The sequence below is a fragment of the Corylus avellana genome, chromosome 3 (genome assembly GCF_965113065.1).
Source record: "Corylus avellana chromosome 3, dhCorAvel1.hap1.2, whole genome shotgun sequence".
Taxonomy (NCBI): domain Eukaryota; kingdom Viridiplantae; phylum Streptophyta; class Magnoliopsida; order Fagales; family Betulaceae; genus Corylus; species Corylus avellana.
The window spans coordinates 30,197,061-30,217,732 of record NC_142492.1 but is presented as its reverse complement, the minus strand read 5'-3'; the positions used below and the strand labels follow the sequence as shown (position 1 = coordinate 30,217,732).

The window sequence follows — 20,672 nt, the reverse complement described above, 5'->3', positions numbered from 1 at the left end:
ACTTTTCCAAATATAAACTTGTTGTGCTTAGAAAGCATTTAAACAAATAGAAACTTTCTAGATAATTCTTTTAGAAATCCTTCATGCATGCAACATAACTTCATAATACGTAAATAAAATAATCATTTACAATTTAATACAAGAATATATAAATAGCATGACATGAAGTAATTTTAGAAGGGGTAGTGAATTTACTTACCTCTAGACTGAAGCTAAAAGTGGTATGAAGGAATCTAGTTGCTCCAATATGACTAACACCACTAGTATATCTTTTGAAACTAATTTCTAAAGTCCGCTATCTCTTGTGTTCTTTCTTTCTTGTAGCGCTTGGTCTCGCCCTTTCTCTCTCTGTTATGAGTAAACACTCTTAGAAAGAAGAAAGACCGAGTAAAAAGCGGAAGAAGGAAGAATATATGCAAGAGATGGGAGAGGAGATGAGTGGTGAAAATACTGAAGGAGAAGAGCTCTATTTATAGGAGAAAATCAAACACTATTCTACCTTCAATTTACCATTATACCCTCATTTTACTATTTCATCAACCCTATACTATTTCACCAACCCTATACTATTCTACCTTCAATTTACAATTATACCATCATTTTACTATTTCACCAACCCTATACTATTTCACCAACCCTATACTATTCTACCTTCAATTTACAATTATACCCTCATTTTACTATTTCACCAACCCTATACTATTCTACCTTCAATTTACCATCCTTATACCTACCATTTACTATCTTATTATTTCACCAATTACCATTCTCTAATTACTACTCTCATAAATTTCCCAAGAATTAAAATCCTTAGCTACAATGGATATTAAAATAACATCATTATCAAAATAATCTATTTAAATAGCTTTGAAAATTCTGGGGCACTACAATCTTCCCTCCTTATTAGAATTTCGTCCTCGAAATTAAAACCTATAATATTATCGTCCAATCTTCAAGTTGAGGGATTCAGAAAATATTCCTTTCAATCCTTCATCAAAGCTTACTCTCTTTTATCATATTAAAATTCCATCTCCTTCTTCTATGAGTAAATCTTATTCACAGTCTAAAGTCTCAATTTCTGCAATCATTCATCAATTCACACTAAAATCTTACCTCAAAATCTTTTCTATTGTTTCTTTCCAACCTCAATAACAACAATCGAGTTATTCATCAACAGTCTACAATCAAGGTTTAAACATCAAATTAATAAATCATGTGATCAATAGTTCATACCTCCAAACATCATAGTCCTCATTTCAAGCCTGCAATAATTTTCTCGATCTATTTTAATCAATTTTATCAAAAAGGTGTAAAAATCATTCCTGCCTATATTCTCTTTAGTATCCCAGTATTCCAAATCATGCATACGAAATTTTAATATGATGCTCTAATAATTATTAACTTCTCACCATCATAAACCTGTAAAAGTAAATAGCACCAACATTCAAACATTATTACATGAATATACCTCAGAAGTGACATCATAATTCGATTCATTCTAAATACACAACCGTTTCTATTTTCTCATCCCACTTTTGTGTTGATGCTACAATATCAGCGAAAATCTTTCAGTACTACATCTTTACTTGATAAATCATATCTCAACAATAGAAACTCGTAATTATGATTTCAACTCAAACGAAATACACGATTACATCAAATGTAAGATTCTCATCCATTCTTGACTAATACATATTGTGCTTGCTGCGTTCTAGAGATGAAATTGATAAGCAAGCAAAGTAGGATATGGGTAAGTTTCCAAGCTGGATGTCCCAAAACACTCATGTTATAATTTCTCTCCCTTGGGTCTTGTAAGGTCAAGAAGAGAAAGAGAGAAAGATAGTCCTGTTGCTTTCTAGAAATGAAGATTTGAAAAGCATTTCAGGACATGGCATGTATGTGAGACTTTCAAAATACCCACATCGGATGCTCTCTCTCTTCTGTCATATACGAAGACTGAGAAGAAAAGAGAGATATTTAGCCTGAGAAGCATGATCAAGGATAATCTTGCTTCCTCAGGACATGATCAACGATAATCTTGCTTCAATGGTTTACTACTGAGAGTATAAGGACTTGGGTTTGTGAATCAAGTCGTGAGGCTGCATTTTTCTCTTGAGGATACGCTCAACTAGGAGGAAAAGTCGAGCTTTCATTGTATGGAAGGCTATTAACAGAAGATTTCAGGCGAAGGGGTATGATCAGAAGGCATGTGTTGCAATGGAGAAAGAGGTGGGAATTTATAGGAAAGATTTCTGGTAATGAACGAGCGCGTGGTGCGCGTTGGCATGACAATTCATTCAGTTGCCCACGCATGGTATTCGAAGTCGTTGATTGAACAGTGGGTTTGAAAAATGAGCTCAGTCAAATTTATGACAGGAGACAAGATCCTACTTCCACGGGATCTTTTGACAAAATTTCCATCGCGGCCCGAGGTCGCCTAACGCTTTGTTGTTTACTGTTTATTTCACCTGAAGTGAAAAATTCCTTTAAAGCCACTCGTCTGCTGCTTCCAGAAACTTCACAAAAATTTCTTCAGTTCCTAACGCTTAGTCTCTTCTCAGTACTTCATCTCTCCCAATTTCTTCGTATTCTCAACTATTTTTCCTTACTCTCCTAAATATGGGAGCATCATCATCATCCGTTAACAACCTCGATTTGAATGTTGCTCCTGCAGCACAACCCATTGTTATGCCTGACGTGCAACCGGATGTGCCTGTTGTTCCCCCTGAAGTGTCTGCTATTCATCCCGTCATACCTGTTACACACCCTAATGAACCTGCTGCATATCCTAACGTATGGCAGCCAACTTTTGTCTTTGACAATCGTCCTATCATTATTCACGATTCTGTCATGCTCCATGATTCTACTGCTGTAGCAGTGGCCAAAGGTTTTGTAATTCTACGGGATCAAACATTCTTAGCGGATAGGTCGGATACTGATGCTATTAATAACTCATTGGCATTCAGTATCCAAGGTGCTGCTTCAGTTTCTGACATGGCACAACGTTTGAGTGCCAGAAATGTTGAGCTGAAAGTCTCAAGAAACCAAATCGGGGTCTTACAGCGACTGCTCAAATACTACAAACGAAAACACGTGGATTTGAAGCAGGAGAATACTCAGCTGAAAAAGATGATGTTATCCTACGCAGAATACTTGGGACCAAAGATGCTAGAAATGGAGAAGAATACCGAACGTCTCCAGCGACAGCACGAAAAACTCCGGGTCGATGTTCAGGGGTGTTGCAAGTCTCTCCGCACACGCTCTAGTCAGGTACCTCATTAGAAATAAATATTCTCTTTGATAATTCAATTATATAAATATATACGATTCTGCTCATACTAGGTTTTCTCTATGCAGAAATAATTTTCCTGGAGCAGCTCTGAGGAATCATCTGCTCATCATTACCACGTGTCTCTTTATGCAACAAACTTTTTTTTTTTTTTTTTTTTTTTTTGATGGACACTGGTATGTAATATTATAAGGAGCTTGTTCTCCAAACATTTCTTTTCGTAATCATTTAGTACTCATTCAATATTCATTATATAATCATCCTGTCATTATAATAACTTCCTTTAAACAAACAATCTGTTTAACAAGTTAATCACTCAATAAAACATCTAAGTATGCACCATCACATGTTATCAACCTCTAAAATACTTTAATATCATTGAACATATATCTTATAAGAGAAATTTAGATCACGTCACTATATTATATCACTGTATTATATTGTCTTTCAACTCTTACCTTTATGCTTCAATTTACTTCAAGAATAATAATCCATTATCTTTACTTAGTAAAAGAAAATTATATCAAAAGCTTTGGCATGTAACTAAAATTTCTCATAATTTCATATCCACTAATGCCTCAAAATTTAAATATTATCCACAACCTAGGAGCATCAATTCATCCTCAAAACTTTAAGCATCACTTCAATATAATTTACCTAAATTACAGAAAACCTAGCACCTCAAATTCTAAGAATCACCTCAAAGATTTCGTGAATTGTACCTTAAAGTCATCACAATCATCTAAAAATATCAAAATCTTTAAACCAGAAATGTAAATATCAAAATGTCTTATAGATTCTAGGGTATACCTCAATTGCATTTATCCCTGCAATACTTAGGCATTCACTTCATGCCACTACGTAATCCTTATTCATCAATCCATATATTACAACATCAATCATAGTATCATTATTGTCATCAACTAAATCTTAGCCATTACCAAAAACTCATACAAACTCGTATATCATTAATTCAGTTCAAGAATCATTTCACCACCGACATCCATAAGACTATTCATTACCAAGTCACTTACACAATTTGTCTCACAACCTAAATCCATAAAACCATTTTGTCACCAAGTTAATTACACAAATCATCACGCAACCCAAATCTATAAAATCATCATATAATTTTAAATTATGATCAATAATATTTTCTAAATCCTCGAGACACCTTAAAATATACCCTTTATCAATCGATACTCTAGAAAACTGCCGCAAATCCAATTAGGCAGATACTATAGATCACAACCTATCTATAAAATAAAATTCATCTTCGTCATTAACTTAATCACAATAATAAAATCCTCCACATAAATCACACTAAGATGATTTAAAAAAAAAAAAAAAAAAAAAAAAAATTAACCATTAGAAAAATGCTCATGCATCATTTATTAGAGACCACACAACAATGCACACTCTACTTGGCCGGAATGTGGCTTCTCATTAACCCCCCAAATTTTCTTTTTTTTATTTTTTTTTTTTGAAAAGTCTGCCAGAACCTTATAACCTTTGCTCTGATACCAAAATTGTAACATCCCCAGCCCATTAAGACTGAGTTTGCCACTTTTCTTCTTTTTCAATAAACATTTTTGCAAAGATCTATAAGGTCTATCAGAGTACTTGCTTTTGAAAAATACAATAAATGCATAAAACATTTTTCAATAGATTTTATTACAAGCGAAATTAGAAAACATTAGACTTTAGTTGCGGAATATCATATTATTACAATCACTGATATGAAAAGGCTTTGAAAATTAATAATTATTCCCATCCCCATTCCGGCCTCCTATTCCAGCGTCCTTTCTACCTGAAAACAAGAAATAAAACTGAATGAGCCCAAAGGGGGCCCAGCAAGTAACATCCACAACCATAAATAGTTTTACTCCTTGTTCTCAGTTTTGAAAATCATTTTCGCAAATAAATATAATTCTAGCCATAATAATATCTGTATGTACGGTTGCATCTCCCGTAACATATACATACTATTACATCTAGTAATAGATCATCGTTGTAAATCATCTTTATAAATCATCATCATAATGCATCATTATAAATAATCTTTGTAAATTATCATAGCATATCATCGTGAAAAATATAGTATCATTTTCTCATAATAGGGCCCATGTACACTGTTACCCCTGTGCACGAGGGTTGCGGGTTCTGTGACCATGGCACTAAACTGAGGCCTCAGCCATGCCCGACCGTCAATTAACTCTTTCTTGGTGCACTCAACGGTCTAGTTGATGGAATACCACCTTCTGGCATAGCCTCCTTCAGTGGTTTCGCCTCCATCCGAGTATCGGTACCGAACTCTCATCTTTACTTATCTTGGGGCCAAAAATACTCTCCTCCATACATGTGCCCTCATTTCATAAACATTTATCTCATCTCTTGTACTTTTCTTTGTACTTCTTTTGATGCATCTTAGGGCAACATGTAGGAGGGTTTATCATCATTTTTCTTTCTTATAATCATCATCATTTCTCAACTTTCTTTTCTCAAAATGGAAAACTTTTCCAAATATAAACTTGTTGTGCTTAGAAAGCATTTAAACAAATAGAAACTTTCTAGATAATTCTTTTAGAAATCCTTCATGCATGCAACATAACTTCATAATACGTAAATAAAATAATCATTTACAATTTAATACAAGAATATATAAATAGCATGACATGAAGTAATTTTAGAAGGGGTAGTGAATTTACTTACCTCTAGACTGAAGCTAAAAGTGGTATGAAGGAATCTAGTTGCTCCAATATGACTAACACCACTAGTATATCTTTTGAAACTAATTTCTAAAGTCCGCTATCTCTTGTGTTCTTTCTTTCTTGTAGCGCTTGGTCTCGCCCTTTCTCTCTCTGTTATGAGTAAACACTCTTAGAAAGAAGAAAGACCGAGTAAAAAGCAGAAGAAGGAAGAATATATGCAAGAGATGGGAGAGGAGATGAGTGGTGAAAATACTGAAGGAGAAGAGCTCTATTTATAGGAGAAAATCAAACACTATTCTACCTTCAATTTACCATTATACCCTCATTTTACTATTTCACCAACCCTATACTATTTCATCAACCCTATACTATTCTACCTTCAATTTACAATTATACCCTCATTTTACTATTTCACCAACCCTATACTATTTCACCAACCCTATACTATTCTACCTTCAATTTACTATTTCACCAACCCTATACTATTCTACCTTCAATTTACCATCCTTATACCTACCATTTACTTTCTTATTATTTCACCAATTACCATTCTCTAATTACTACTCTCATAAATTTCCCAAGAATTAAAATCCTTAGCTACAATGGATATTAAAATAACATCATTATCAAAATAATCTATTTAAATAGCTTTGAAAATTCTGGGGCACTACAATTAGGATGCGTCGAAAGAAAAGATATGTACCTCAATTAACCAGTTGATCAATATGCCTTGCATATGGGTTGGAATGTTTGTCTGAATCGACATGTAATTTGCTAATGACAGACTCTTTGCCTGCATTCAAAAAGTGAGTTTGGCATAGGCAATAACATCAAGCTAAATTGGTTGGGAGAGCAATGCTAGAATGCCAAATTCAGATAATTAACCTAGAGCCAAGTATTTAAGGGTCTATTTCTCAATCTATTGATAATACATTCTGACCAATTAATTAACTAGTAACTGACTTGTGGTATCACTCAATAGCCGAAACAAAGGAAAAATATACGGAAAGCGAAAATACATGATTTAAGATCACTACAATCATAACTAGAGCAACCCTGGAAAGGAAAGGAGGGTTGCCTTATCAAGGTGCGGTCAACTATATCAACATAAACAAACAAAATATGTGGTTAACTATAAAACCCACGTGTTGAGCCCTAATATTACTCTTACATATAATTTGAAAAGCTAAAATCTCAAGTGTCGAGCCATACTTATTGAAGGAGCTAGAGTCTAAACTTTTGGGATAGTAATAATTTATGAAAATTTCGCACTTCAATTTTAGGTCACTGAATTCATCATTTTATTTAATAGTTAGAGGCAAAATGAGAACCATGCAGTCATTATATTGAAAACCAAATACCCTTATACATTAGATGTTAAAGATGAATAGGATTCTGTAAGTGTTATAACTGGATAAGCTCAAGCCTAGAACTATCTTCTTCTTTTTTTGTAGTTAGAACAGTCATGGAAGGAGAACTTAATTACCATGACATAAGGGCTGATATTAACTTCAGTATTCAACAATTAAATGTTGATATCTAATTTTTAATGTATTTTAAGGCATGATATTAACTGACTTCAATATCAACCAATCATAACATGACAAATATACAAGTTGAAATAATGTTTGACTTCTTTTATACTATTTAATAATTATATGGTCTTGCTGTGATAAATTTACAGCTAGATTTTAACATATGACTTGGCTGGCCTCTCCCCTGCCAACGTCATAATTTTGTATTCCACATGCTATAAAAGGGCAATGCTAATTTGCTTGTTTCAAGCTACATGGAAGCAATACACAATGTCAGGAATAGGAAGAAGATCCTTTGGCCTCATCTTTTTGTTGGTCCTTCTGTTGGCTTCTGGTATAACTCTAGATCTCTCCCTCTCTCACTATAATTTTGTTTTCTTGGAAAGGGTACTGGAGGTCCTTGGATTTGCTGTGGAAAAAGGGAAAAACTGAAGAAGTTATATTTTATTTTTATTTATTTTTATGAATAAAAAAATACCCTTGTAAAGAGGAATGACCTTGTTAAGTACTTAGCTAAGTCATTTATTCATGCTAATAGAATGAACACCTTCAACCATCTAGGGTGGTGGTTCAATGGCTAAAGAAATTCTTAAAGTGGTTAGGTACATACTTGGGTATGACTTTGAATTTCACAATGAAAATTTTCATGCCTGAATAGTGTAAACCACATTGGCTCCTATTGATGCCATAGTGGGGCTAGGTCAGTCTATAGTTCAATCGAACTTGAAGAAGTAATGTTTGTTGTCTTTACCGTCTAGGACCCTCATGTGCAGCTCCTGGCTCCTAGCGAATAGGTACTACTATGGTCACGTCCAGGTAGAATAGCCACAATTGATTTCTCTCACTTGCCTTTTTTGTAAAAAAAAATAATAATAATAATGAAGACTATTCTACTAGAAAAAATGAATAGTCTTTATTAAGATTAGTAAAAGGTGAAATAGAATAGCCTTGATATGGCCATTTCCTCATGGACCATAGGAATTGTTGCTCCAAGTATTAGAGTATATGTATATATACTTTAACACCAAGCCTATTTATTCCACCGTCTTTGGTTTATTTTTTATAATGAAATAGTCATTTCGCGTATCTAACATATCTTAAAAGGCGGTTGTTCTCTTCTGAAATTGTTGCAGAGACGATTTATCCATCCAAACAAAAATACACACACACACACACATATATATATATATATATATATATATATCACTGGGGCAAATATTTCGTTCTTTTTTGGTGTATTTATTCTCATTGGTACTCTAAATATATCCACAGAGGAGATGGCGGTGCATGCTGCTCCGGCAAGAAAATGCGAGGCGAAGAGCGAAGTGTTCTCCGGCATCTGTATCTCCGATCAAAACTGCTCAAGGGTTTGCCAGACTGAAAATTTCGAGACCGGCAGATGCAAACGACTCCCACCTCGATGTTATTGCAGTAAAGACTGTTGAGTAATATCGGTGTTGTGGAAATAATAATAATGCAACGCCCTTAATTAATTTGGTTGCTCCTTTTGTACTCCTTCACAGTTTCCTTTTAATTATGAGTGAACAATAATAAAGTTTGATGATCTATTGCAAACTACTCAATGCTCAATTATGCTGTTTCCCATTGCATTAATTCAACCCACTCAATGTCTTCAAGGAATAGCTCAATCAGCTGTGAACCACGTCTCATGAAATGGAGGTCACTAGTTCGAATTCCTCCTCCCTCTTCCCTTGCGTGGACATATAAAAAAATAAAAATCAACCCACTCAATCATATTTACAAACTAACTCTCATTATAACTCATTGATAACTATGATGTAAGATAGAAATGATGAAGACATTACGGTTGGATTTGTAAATGATTTAAAAGTTTAAGTTAATAAAAAAATATTTTATTTAATTATTTAATTAATATTTTAACAAAGCATAACAACTTATCCCATCAATTAAAACAAAAGGATAAATTTATGTGAATAGATAATATATAGAATATTATAAAATGTCTTGTAAAAAAATTAGATGTGTATATACCTTAGAATAAATTTTGGACAAAAATTTTCTCCACAATAAGTTAGACGAATTTCTTTCAATCCAATATATTAAATTGATATATGTTTAAACTTACATGCATTTTCAATAAAGCGTGTGATTCATGACTGCTTCTAACATGCAGTTTTCAAAATGCATATATACGATAATAACATGTATTTTGTGTTAAAGTAATATAATGATTAAGTGATTAAATTTACCTGTTCCTATTAGCTTAAGTTTTTTGGACAAGTGGTGATTTAACATGGTATCGGAGCCAAATGTCTTGAGATCAAACCTTAACTCTGTCAATTCACTCCATTTAAATTAAATATTTCACATGTTGGGCCCTACCTAGTAAAAAAGGAGTTTGAGCCTACACGTGAGAATGAGTGTTAAAGTAATGATTAAGTGATTGAATTTACCTTTTCCTATCAGCTTAAGCTTTTGGGACGGATTTAACATTTTGAACACATATCAAATTAATAAACTAAATTACAGAAAATCTGATGGATAAAAAGCAATAAATTAAAAGTTACATTTGGGATCAACAAAGTTTGCCTAAAATGAGATAATAATGTATTGATAATGACTTCATTTATTGCAAAAGGAGGATTAATGGACTTAACCGTTGACAAGGCATTTGTCCTACCCATTGCAAAACATGATTTTGAAAGTCATTGGAGTGAGATTTTGTAATTGGGTTGCGTGTGTTGTAAATGGGCCGAGATGAATAATGGGTTGTGGCCCATATTAGTTGTTAGAGTGATTGTAGCATGTTAGTATAAAAGGACTGACGTGTGTAATTGTAGCCTTGTAGGGGGCATAAACAGAACCTTTAATTAGAACCAATTCAGTTTTCTTTTGAATCAATTCACTTAATTAGAATCAATACAAATTCATCAATTACAATTTATCATTATCCAATTGAGAGGATCTGGAATTTCATTTCATAGTTAGGATTTAATTTATTGTATATAACGGTGTTGGTGTATATGATATTAATATTAACACGTCTTTTAAAAAATTTTAAATAACGCAACATGTTAAATGTACCAACTTTAAATCATGATTATAAAGTAAATACTATCTATTTTAAATAAAATAGAAAAAATCCCTATCCAGAGGCTTGTTTTGCGTATCACCAAATTAAGCTTGGAAGTAAAATTTGAATATTTTGTGCATAGGTAGATTAATAGGTGTATATATATGTTGGAAGGTTATTTAAAAAAAATCATACTAAAATCTTATATGCACGAACCATAAAATAATTGATCTCTATTTAAAGTGAAAATAGAGAGGAGTTGTTCCCATGAGGAATGAGGATCCTCTATTTCATTTGAACGCGATAATATACAGTTAATTATAGTATAGGGATATTTTTGTTCTTTTAAAAAATGAAAAGACAAAATTACCCTTCTACTATAACTAATTGGATATTATCCAATTCATTTGAACTGGAAAGCAGGTTGGCCCATTGTATTTGGGAGCCTTAGGCAAAACTTTAAAATTTAGCCTTATTTTTTTAATATTTAAATATTAATTAAATAATATTTATTTTAATATGGCATGAGATCTTTATCTAATAAGCACTAAAGCACCGATTCTGCACTTAGTATTTTTTGTTTGAGACTAAAATTACCATTTTGCCCTTACTCCTTGTTCATTATACTTAAATTAAGTAGGCTTATTTTTGTCTTTCAGCATTTTCGTAAATGGCAAAATAACTATTTTAACATTTTTGAAATGTGAAAAGTTACACATTTTAACCTTTTGTGAGGGGCTGAATTTATGCAAAATAACCACAATAGACAAGTTTGTGGGATTCCGAATTTTTTTTTTTTTTTCGTTCTTATTTTATAGAGGGTCTCGATATTATAAACAAATAATATTATATTTTTAAAAACATGTTGACTGTTGAGGGCCTCATGGCCGTTGTGCAGAAGGCCTCCATATTATAAAAATAATAATATTTTTTTTTTTAAAGCATGTTGAAGGCCTAAAGAAAGCATGTTGGAGCCTTGATATTATACACAAATAATAATATTTTTTTTAAAACATGTTGAGGGCCTCAAGAAAACATGTTAAGGACCTTTATGCAAATTTTTTTTGGCCTTATTAAAAAAAATTTTGAGTCTTAAAAAAAAAAATTTTTGAACCTTAAAAATCTGGAGCTCTAAGCACCGGCCTAACTCGCCTAGTGGTTGGTCCAGCCCTGCGGCACGGAGAGAATCATTTTCCGTTGTTGAGGGGCATTTGACCATCAATTACATTAATGCTTCTAGCTTCCTTGGCCGTCCCTGATGAAAATTGTCGTCCCCTGAAGCTTTTCAAGATTGGTGGAGGTTGGCGGCCTTCCACTACTTTCTCAATTGTCAGCATTACTTTAATTGTCCAACCCATCCCAAACCCAACTTGAATAATGCATGTTGGACTGTTTTCCAATATAAAAATAAATAAATAAGTAAAAGGCAATGTTTGAAGAGAAGTTAAGGGCTCAATCTCTAATGGCATTTGACTGATAAATTTAAATTCAAATTTTCCAATTCCTTTGGAAGCTCTCTACTAAGAAAGAGCATTCCTTTCCAATTTCCATGGAGTCTTAAAAGTTTGCAAATTATTGCGGTTGGTGAAGAAATCTCAAATGTTTCAAACTAGTCAATGGAAGTGGGCAACTCTGTGAGAGTAGCCGTAAACCAAGTTCAAAACACGTAAAATGCATTGCCACGGCCACATCACTCTCAGAAAAAGATTGCTGCGCAACTTCTTAGCGCCATTTTCTTTGACTGGTAGTAGGTATAGTAGATAGTTGGTAGTTCTTTCCTGCCAGACTTTTGGACTGAAAATGAAGATGGAAAAATTTGTGTATAATAATAAGTGATGAAATTTCTTCTTCATTTGATTTGAGTAATTGATTAAATCATGTGTTTGTCACATGCGTATTTTACATTAATTTTGAATAAAAAATCTGATTATTTCAATTGGCTCCAAAATATAGCAAGTTCAATAGCACTGTTTAAAAATCAAAGAATTAAGTACATTTAGCATATACCACATGAAGATAAGGTCTTTTTGACATGTTCGCCGCATAAGGGGAGAGAGATTCGAACTAGTTATCTCCGTTTTATGAAACGTGATTCTCAATCGATTGAGATACTCTTCAAGAACGGGAGACCACATGAAAATAAGTTAAAAGTTAAATTAATAATACATATAACTGTTTTTTTAGTTATATTTCATGTATTGTTTTTCTTTTTCATACTTACTAATTTATAAACATCCACTCTACTTTTAGTAATTAGGTAAAGTTATTAGCCTATCCTCTCAATGCTTATGTGACATGGACTCTCATAATTTGGTGCATAGAGATTAATTTTTTGATTGAAAGAACCACGCCACATAAGCATTAAGAAAAGAAAAAATGCTGAAGACTCACAATCTCACTTCTACGCTCTCTGACGTAACATTTAAAACTATTGAATAAAAAAATATAATAGTAATAGTGATCCGTCACAAATTTAATATTAATTGTAAAAACTCATTGGGGGGCAATGTGACATTACAGCTCTCATCATGTTGCAGAAGTGCGATGACTAGACAAGGATGTTTACAGGTTACAGCATGAGCGCCAGCAGTTTTCTTTTCCTTGATTTGTTACGAGAATGTTTGAGGATGATTGACTAGACAAGGATGTTACAGCACAAGCGTGCTGGGGAGAGCAATTGGGCTTTTATCAAAATATCTTGTAATTTGTTTGGACTTGCCACTCCAAACAAAATGGAATTTCAACTAAAATATCATGCAACTTTAGCGATATATATAAAACGAGAATGCTCATGAATGTCTTATTTGACAAATATCTTCAAAATCACTAATTCAGATAAGCATGTAGATACAGAAAACATTTGGCACTAACAATCACTCACTTCTCCGCTTCCTGTCATGGTATTTAAAAACCAACATTAAAATTATGATCGATCAATATTAGATTTTGATTTAATAGTGGTTTGAAGGGAATAAGATACAAACGCATGAAGCTCTTAAGTAGATATGAAGAAATAGGAGATATTGGTGTTTGTATAGATAACAAAGTTGAAACATTACGTATACTGGAATGAGCTGATACAAGTTGAATACTCATTATTTTGAAGTCACGTCATGCAATGCCTCACATGATAGTGAAGTCCATTCAAACAAAAAACTGAAACCTACACATTTTTATCCTAGTATTTGGAACCAACTCCATAGCAAGCACAAAAAAATTGCAGTGCCATCAAACAGCTGCAAATGTCTGAAGGTATTTAGTTGTGAGATGCTACCAATGCCATGTGCTCTATAAGGTCCAATACTCGGTTGCTGTTGAGAAAACCAACAAATATAATGAAAGTTATTAGCAAATGTGTTTGCATTTTCCTTTGTCGTGTGTGTGTTGGAGGCTGAGGAAGAGAGAGAAGCATGTACCTGTATCCCCACTCGTTGTCATACCATGACACAAGTTTCATGAAGGAGGTACTGAGCCCAATTCCTGCCTTTGCGTCAAATATACTTGACCTGGAATGAAACAAATCCATCCAAACTAAGTTATGAAACCCAACAAAGCAAACCGTTTGTAATTATGAATCTCAAGATTATCTTGACTGCAAAGCAAATTGGGAATTTGTGAAGGGGGAATGCTAGGCACAATAGTAGAAATATTAGAGATCTACCTTGAGTCACCAACAAAATCATTGGAAACAACATCCTCATCTTCGTATCCAAGAATGCCTCTCAATGGCCCCTCTGAGGCATACCTTTATTCAAAAATTCAAGGAACTAAGTCATTGACATATCAAGTCGAATCGTGACAACCCAGCCCCAAAACCAGCGATAAGAATACACAAGCTTGCTAAAACAAAAAAAATAGAAGACATACTTAACGGCTGCCTTAACATCTTCATAGGAAGCACTCTTCTCAAGTCGACAAGTTAAGTCCACTACAGAAACATTAGGTGTTGGGACACGGAAGGCCATTCCAGTAAGCTTTCCATTAAGCTCTGGAAGAACTTTTCCAACAGCCTGCAGTCCCAAAAACATAAAATTATCATTACACTCACCACCAAAGCAAACACTTGTATCAGAAGCAATTGTCGTCCATTATATATTTCTACGGATACCATCATACCTTTGCAGCACCAGTTGAACTAGGAATAATATTTTGTCCAGCTCCACGGCCACCTCTCCAATCCTTCATTGAAGGACCATCCACAGTTTTTTGAGTTGCTGAACATATAAAACCATAAATTTGTTGCCAAACCCAGGAAACATGAGAGAGAGAGAGAGAGAGAGAGAGAGAGAAAGAGAGAGAGAGAGACCTGTAGTTGCATGCACAGTTGTCATTAAACCCTCAAGAATACCAAATTCCTCATGAACCACCTGCAAAATATAAGCACAAAAATTTACATAATTCAAGAGAATATGAAGCTTATAGTGCAGGAAGAAAAGTAAATGATGGAGCACTGACCAAGGCTATGTCATATTTGAAAAGAGAAAAAGAAAAATTATAAATTAGGCAATTCAACTTAACCTTTTACTAAACTTAACCATTGAGCACAAAAGAATCATAAAAAAAAATAAAATAAATAGAACTTAATAAGCTTTAAGGACGCACTCAGACCTTTGCCAAAGGAGCAAGACAATTGGTAGTGCAGCTTGCATTAGAAACAATATCCATGTTCGTTTTGTATGTTTTCTCATTTACTCCTACCACAAACATAGGTGCATCAGCTGATGGAGCTGATATTACTACTTTCTTGGCACCACCCTGCAGATCAAAGTCAAGAAATGGCAACTTAAGGTGTGTTGTGAGCGATTTCCAACCAAAAGAAACCTATGGCGGGAGGGAGGGAGGGGGGAAAGAGAGAGAGAGAGAGATGATACAGCAGAATTGACTACTACACTAACCTTCTTATGCGCTGAAGCTTTATCAATTGTTGTGAACACCCCGGAGGACTCAACAACAAACTCGACCCCAACATCACCCCAAGGAATCTCCGCTGGGTCCCTGAGAACAAATTATCATAGCACCTAGTCCCTTAGTAAATAGAACTTTAGATGTTCCTCGCAATTATACTGAAGGCAGGAATATGTCATCAATCAACCTAGATGCTTGTGGAAAACCTAGCAACAGACATTTCAATACAAAACATGAGGATAAGATGTTAAGGCCAATACCTTTTGCTTACAACTTTAATCTGCTTCCCATTAATTTCCAAAGTAGACTCGTCCAAGACCTTGATGGTTCCCTTGAAAATTCCATGAGTAGAATCATACTTCAACATGTAAGCCTACATAAGATGAAAAGTGAGTTACAACCATAATTTCATACCTCGAGGCACTCAAACAACTAATCAGATCGCTTATCCTATTGAAAAAGAGAAGCTACAACTAAACAGTCCAACTCCCACACCCTATAATGGAATTAGAAAAGGAAAAAAGCAAATACGAGCCAATCAAATGCACACTCATAAATTAAACCATATATCAAAACAGACTTGATGTTCAAGCCCCCATGCATTAGTACATCAATAATGATAAAATATTTCCACATAATGAATGAGTTATTTGAGCTCAAAAAAATATCTTAAATTAATCACTAACAGCTCAAAATTGTTAAGCGACCAAAGTGAATAGTTAGGGTGACAACACGGGTGTCTCATATATATGTATGCAATACCGGCACATGGAAGGCCTGGGAAAAGATAAAAATGTAGTTAAAGGCTTTGTTACATGTAGACCACTAATGGACCAAAACCTGATTCTGTATGAAATGGCCTATTGAATACAATAGTGCAATATTGTGCAATCAAAATATCAAATCAACCCCATTCACAATAAATCCAAACGCACTGCTGTACATAGCATGTAACTGGCAGATCACTGTTTACTCAAGCATATAATCATGTAATCAACAACAACAGAGAATAGCGAGAAGTAACAAAAGCATCTAGTTAAACCATTGCCATATAATGAATAACTAGTGGCGGAAATACAATATTAAACTGGATCCTACAACAATGGACAAATGTTCATCATCTGAGAGATCTTCAAAGTTGTGATTTACAAGTAAGAGAAAGTAGATGTACATACCATGTACTTGGCGTCAATAAAAGGGTCATTGACTGCCACCACGTCAATATCATCCCTGGAGGATGCAATTCGTAATACCAACCTTCCAATCCGACCAAAACCTGTAAAAGATGACCATCATGGATATGTTCTCATTTGTTGGAAGAATTAAATAACTTCTGTATGCCATACGAATTTTACATTTTTTTGTAGATAAGCAAAGAAGCCACCTAGCTCATGCATTGATATTTCAAATGGTACATCTTAAAATCGATAGCCATTTTTCTACCAGCGACAAAAGACAAGGAATGACATAAACAATCACTGAGCAAAGAATAATTGAGAACAGTCACTTCCAATATGCAAGTTCATACATCATATTAAAAAAACATATGAAGTTATCCCTTCACTCAACTCCAAGGTCTTGTCCACTCTGTTTTGGCCAGTTGGTCCATGCTCTTTCGTCATAAAAAATAAATTCATAGAAACTAAAATTGTAAACCATACAAACTGCGTCAATTGAGTTACTATTTCAGACATGTTTTGTGCACTTGTGTGCTATTAAAATTTATGATCTTCAACAATTCTTTGGAGGTACTAGTCATTACAAAATTTGCATAATCACTTCTATAAATTAAAGGATGGAATGGCTCACCTAAGATGACTTGCTTTGTTAAAAGAAGACAATCTGAAGCACTTGCCTAAATAAATCCAAATACCTAGTAGGTCCATATAATCAAACCAAAAGTGCCAACTATAATGCAGGACGTCTGGCATTACAAAGGAATTCTCTGGTCCAATCCTCTAATTCAATCAAATATGTTGAAACATTTTGTATGAGTCCTTTCAGCAGCGGGGAAAACAGCAAGCAAGGTATTGAATTTGAGCTCAAATATATGGTCTGAATTCACACAGTATTACTTGAGAGAAGTAATCACCACAATCCAACTCCACTTCCATCCAAAAGCATCACAGAATCTCTAATACATATTTTTTACTGCCATGACTAACTCAACCCCAAACCAAAACCAAGCCTTCCATATTCAAAGAAAAAAACAGAGCATTGAACCCTAGCTAAGTAATTTATCACATTGGATATACAAACAAACAAAGTTTGAGTTGTGATCAGACAAATCTTCAATGGCTGTTATTGTCCACTGAACTTTCTAAACTACTTCATAATAAACCCATAGTCCAACACTTTTTTTTATCGGTAAGTTACACACACCCGGTGGGACTCGAACCCAGAATCTCACCCTCTACCTTGCCACAAAGGGACTAACAATGACACAAGAAGTACAGAATTTCTTGGTAAATCCCCAAGCATTCATTTAAACTCACTAAAAACTTCTTTTTTTATAATAAGCAATTGGTCCTAAGCAGAAGAGAAGATTCAAACTAGTGACATCTGCTTCATAAGACGTGGTCACAGCTGATTGAGCTATCCCTTGGGATTATACTTATTAGAACCATAAAAGCAAAAAAAAAATTACTCATGATACACAACTATCTACACTACAACACAAATAGAATTACCTACAGCTTAAAATACATGTAATCATCAAGTCAATTATCAATATAAAATTTCAATTAACAGATGGCCCTACGACTGCAAATATCGGTTATATTTATGCTTTAACGTAAAATATTATCAACATGAATAATCAATGCCAAAACAAAAAGTCCATTTGCGGAAAAAAGAAAAAAAGAAAAAGAGCACAACAACCTGCAAAGCAATTGTATTTCTAAGAACAAGCAAAACAAAGCACAACTGTATTCATAAGAAAACACACCGTTGATTCCAACCTTCGTCTTCCCACCAGTCCGTGATTCTAAACAAAACACACAAACAGAAAATGAGCACCAAAGAAAGCAGAAACCGTCTAACATATCACTAAGAACTGAAAAATGTGTAATTAGCATTTTCGTACTTGAAACCGTAGGAGGTATTTCTGTAGCGATGGCCTTAACGGGCTGGATGCTCCTCACAGTACATTTCCTGACAATCAATTCAATACCTCCAGTGTCAATCACAAGAAGAGAACATGAAAGTCGAATATATATACGCGTATATATGCATATTTACATAAATATATAAAACTAGAATTTAATGGATTACTCAACTGCAAGGAAGATGAGCCGCTGGTAACAGATGTACCAAAAATGCTTGATTGAGGCTTCCAAGAGTTGAGGTTGCGATTGGCACCGACGCGTGTCACCTGAAAATATTAACAGAAATTTCGATGGTCATCAATCAAAGCTGATAGCTCGAAAACTATATATATATATATATATATATATATATTAGAGTGTTTGATTATTTTCGTAAGAAGATGAATGATTCAGTGTCGAGTTGAAGAAATCAAGCTACCTTACTAAAAAAAAAAACAAAAAATCAAGCTCCGATCGATATAGAGGCATGTAATGAAAAAATTTTAATCATACATGTATCAAACGGTTACAAAATTATAGAAATTTTGCTTTTTTCGGTTTTGAGTAATGAAGTGCAAACAAAATTTTGATTTCCTTCATTTTGTAACATTTTCTCGGCAATATATATATATATATATATATATATATATATATATATATATATATTAGAGTGTTTGATTATTTTCGTAAGAAGATGAATGATTCATAGTCGAGTTGAAGAAATCAAGCTATCTTACAAAAACAAAAAAAAAATCAAGCTCTGATCGATATAGAGGCGTGTAATGAAAAAATTTTAATCATACTTGTATCAAACAGTTACAAAATTATAGAAATTTTGCTTTTTTCGGTTTTGAGTAATGAAGTGCAAACAAAATTTTGATTTCCTTCATTTTGTAACATTTTCTCGGCAACCAAACGCCTAAAAAAAAATCAAAGGAGAGCACAACCAAACCAAATGAAAGAAAAAAAAAAAAAACCGAAACGGAAGAAAACAAAAAAGCGAATCGAAGGGAAAAGCACATTCAAGTTCGTGGAAATGGCTGTGGAGGAGCGTGTTCAGAGCTTAATACGACCTTGGAGAAACGATCGGACGGCTCGGCGCGAGAGGCCTCGAGCAGAGGAGCCGTAACCGTAGATCTGAGGAGAGAAGAGGAGGCCATTGAAGGTGAAAAGGAGAAAGTTACTGTGCACAAACAAAGCCTCTCTCACTCTTTGGAATGAGAAGAACCAAAACCCTAACGAAGAGAAGCGCAGCCAGAGGTTCTTTTATGCGTGGCTTTCGAGAGTATGCGCAGGCCAATGAAGAAAAATACGTGTGATTTTTTTTTTTTTTCAAAATTTTAAAATGCGAAAAATCGAGCGGACCGTCTTATGCGAACGCAAAGCTCTCTCTCTCTCTCTCTCTCGCTTTCTTCTCTGTTACTCTCTCTCTCTCTCTCTCTCTTCTGAGAAGAATAAAAAAACTCAAGGTTGGTGGCATATTCGAGGCCTTATCCTCTGCTTTCATCACAGAGGATTGAAGAACTCTTCACCGTTGATAAAGTGGGCCCCGAAGAGGGACCGTTGTGATGTGTGTGGTTTGCGAATTGCGATGGGATTGGTAGCAGGAGATATTAGTCTTTGAATGTGTTCAAATTGCGTAGGTGAGTCTGTCGTGACGTGCTGAGATCCGAACCGAACGGGACGTGAAAGCCATCGGGAGCCACGTCAGAGAGACAAGCCTGGGCCTTGTCTTGGGCTTTTTCCCATTTTTAGATTTGAACCGGGTCCTACCAGTCGGTGAGGTTCCGTTTCTGATTTGGGTACAGTTCACCTACTTCTCGGGTTTTTCGAAGGAAAATGTATTTAGTTAGAGCATTCCCAACAGTTTCCCTGTTATATTCCCTAAGTTTAGGGAACCAAACTACTTTTTGCTTCCCTATCTACAAACACTCCACAATAGCTTCTCTTTATTGTTTCCTATATTAATTAAATATTATTTTTTACTTTTCTTCATTTTTTTTATTATTTATTTTTATACTTTTTTAATGATTCTCTTTTAACTAAACCAACCAACAACTATTTTGTCAATTTCATTCTATGATTGTCTTT

At 34.3% G+C, this 20,672-nt stretch overlaps 1 protein-coding gene across 1 annotated transcript; it reads right to left on the bottom strand.

The window, feature by feature from the left end:
• Nucleotides 1-13,596: 13,596 nt before the first annotated feature.
• Nucleotides 13,597-19,979, bottom strand: GAPCP-2 (glyceraldehyde-3-phosphate dehydrogenase of plastid 2). Its single transcript, XM_059586661.2, has 14 exons — nt 19,655-19,979; nt 18,774-18,868; nt 18,581-18,648; nt 18,443-18,481; nt 16,671-16,771; nt 15,756-15,868; nt 15,486-15,585; nt 15,199-15,345; nt 14,897-14,957; nt 14,707-14,804; nt 14,458-14,600; nt 14,252-14,335; nt 14,007-14,096; nt 13,597-13,901 (listed from the first exon to the last, which is right to left on the bottom strand). Exons 1-14 carry the CDS (start codon nt 19,739-19,741, stop codon nt 13,847-13,849), a joined length of 1,281 nt encoding a protein of 426 aa, XP_059442644.1. The 5' UTR covers nt 19,742-19,979; the 3' UTR covers nt 13,597-13,846.
• Between the last annotated feature and the right edge of the window lie 693 nt (nt 19,980-20,672).

What these genes read in the sequence shown, in the direction of transcription:
- GAPCP-2 (XM_059586661.2), bottom strand. Translation starts at nt 19,741, where the DNA reads ATGGCCTCCTCTTCTCTCCTCAGATCTACGGTTACGGCTCCTCTGCTC. An exon ending in ATTAAAGTTGTAAGCAAAAG is followed by an intron (nt 15,586 to 15,755) that starts GTATTGGCCTTA and finishes ATTTGTTCTCAG; the next exon opens with GGACCCAGCGGAGATTCCTT. An exon ending in AAGCTTCAGCGCATAAGAAG is followed by an intron (nt 15,346 to 15,485) that starts GTTAGTGTAGTA and finishes TTTGATCTGCAG; the next exon opens with GGTGGTGCCAAGAAAGTAGT.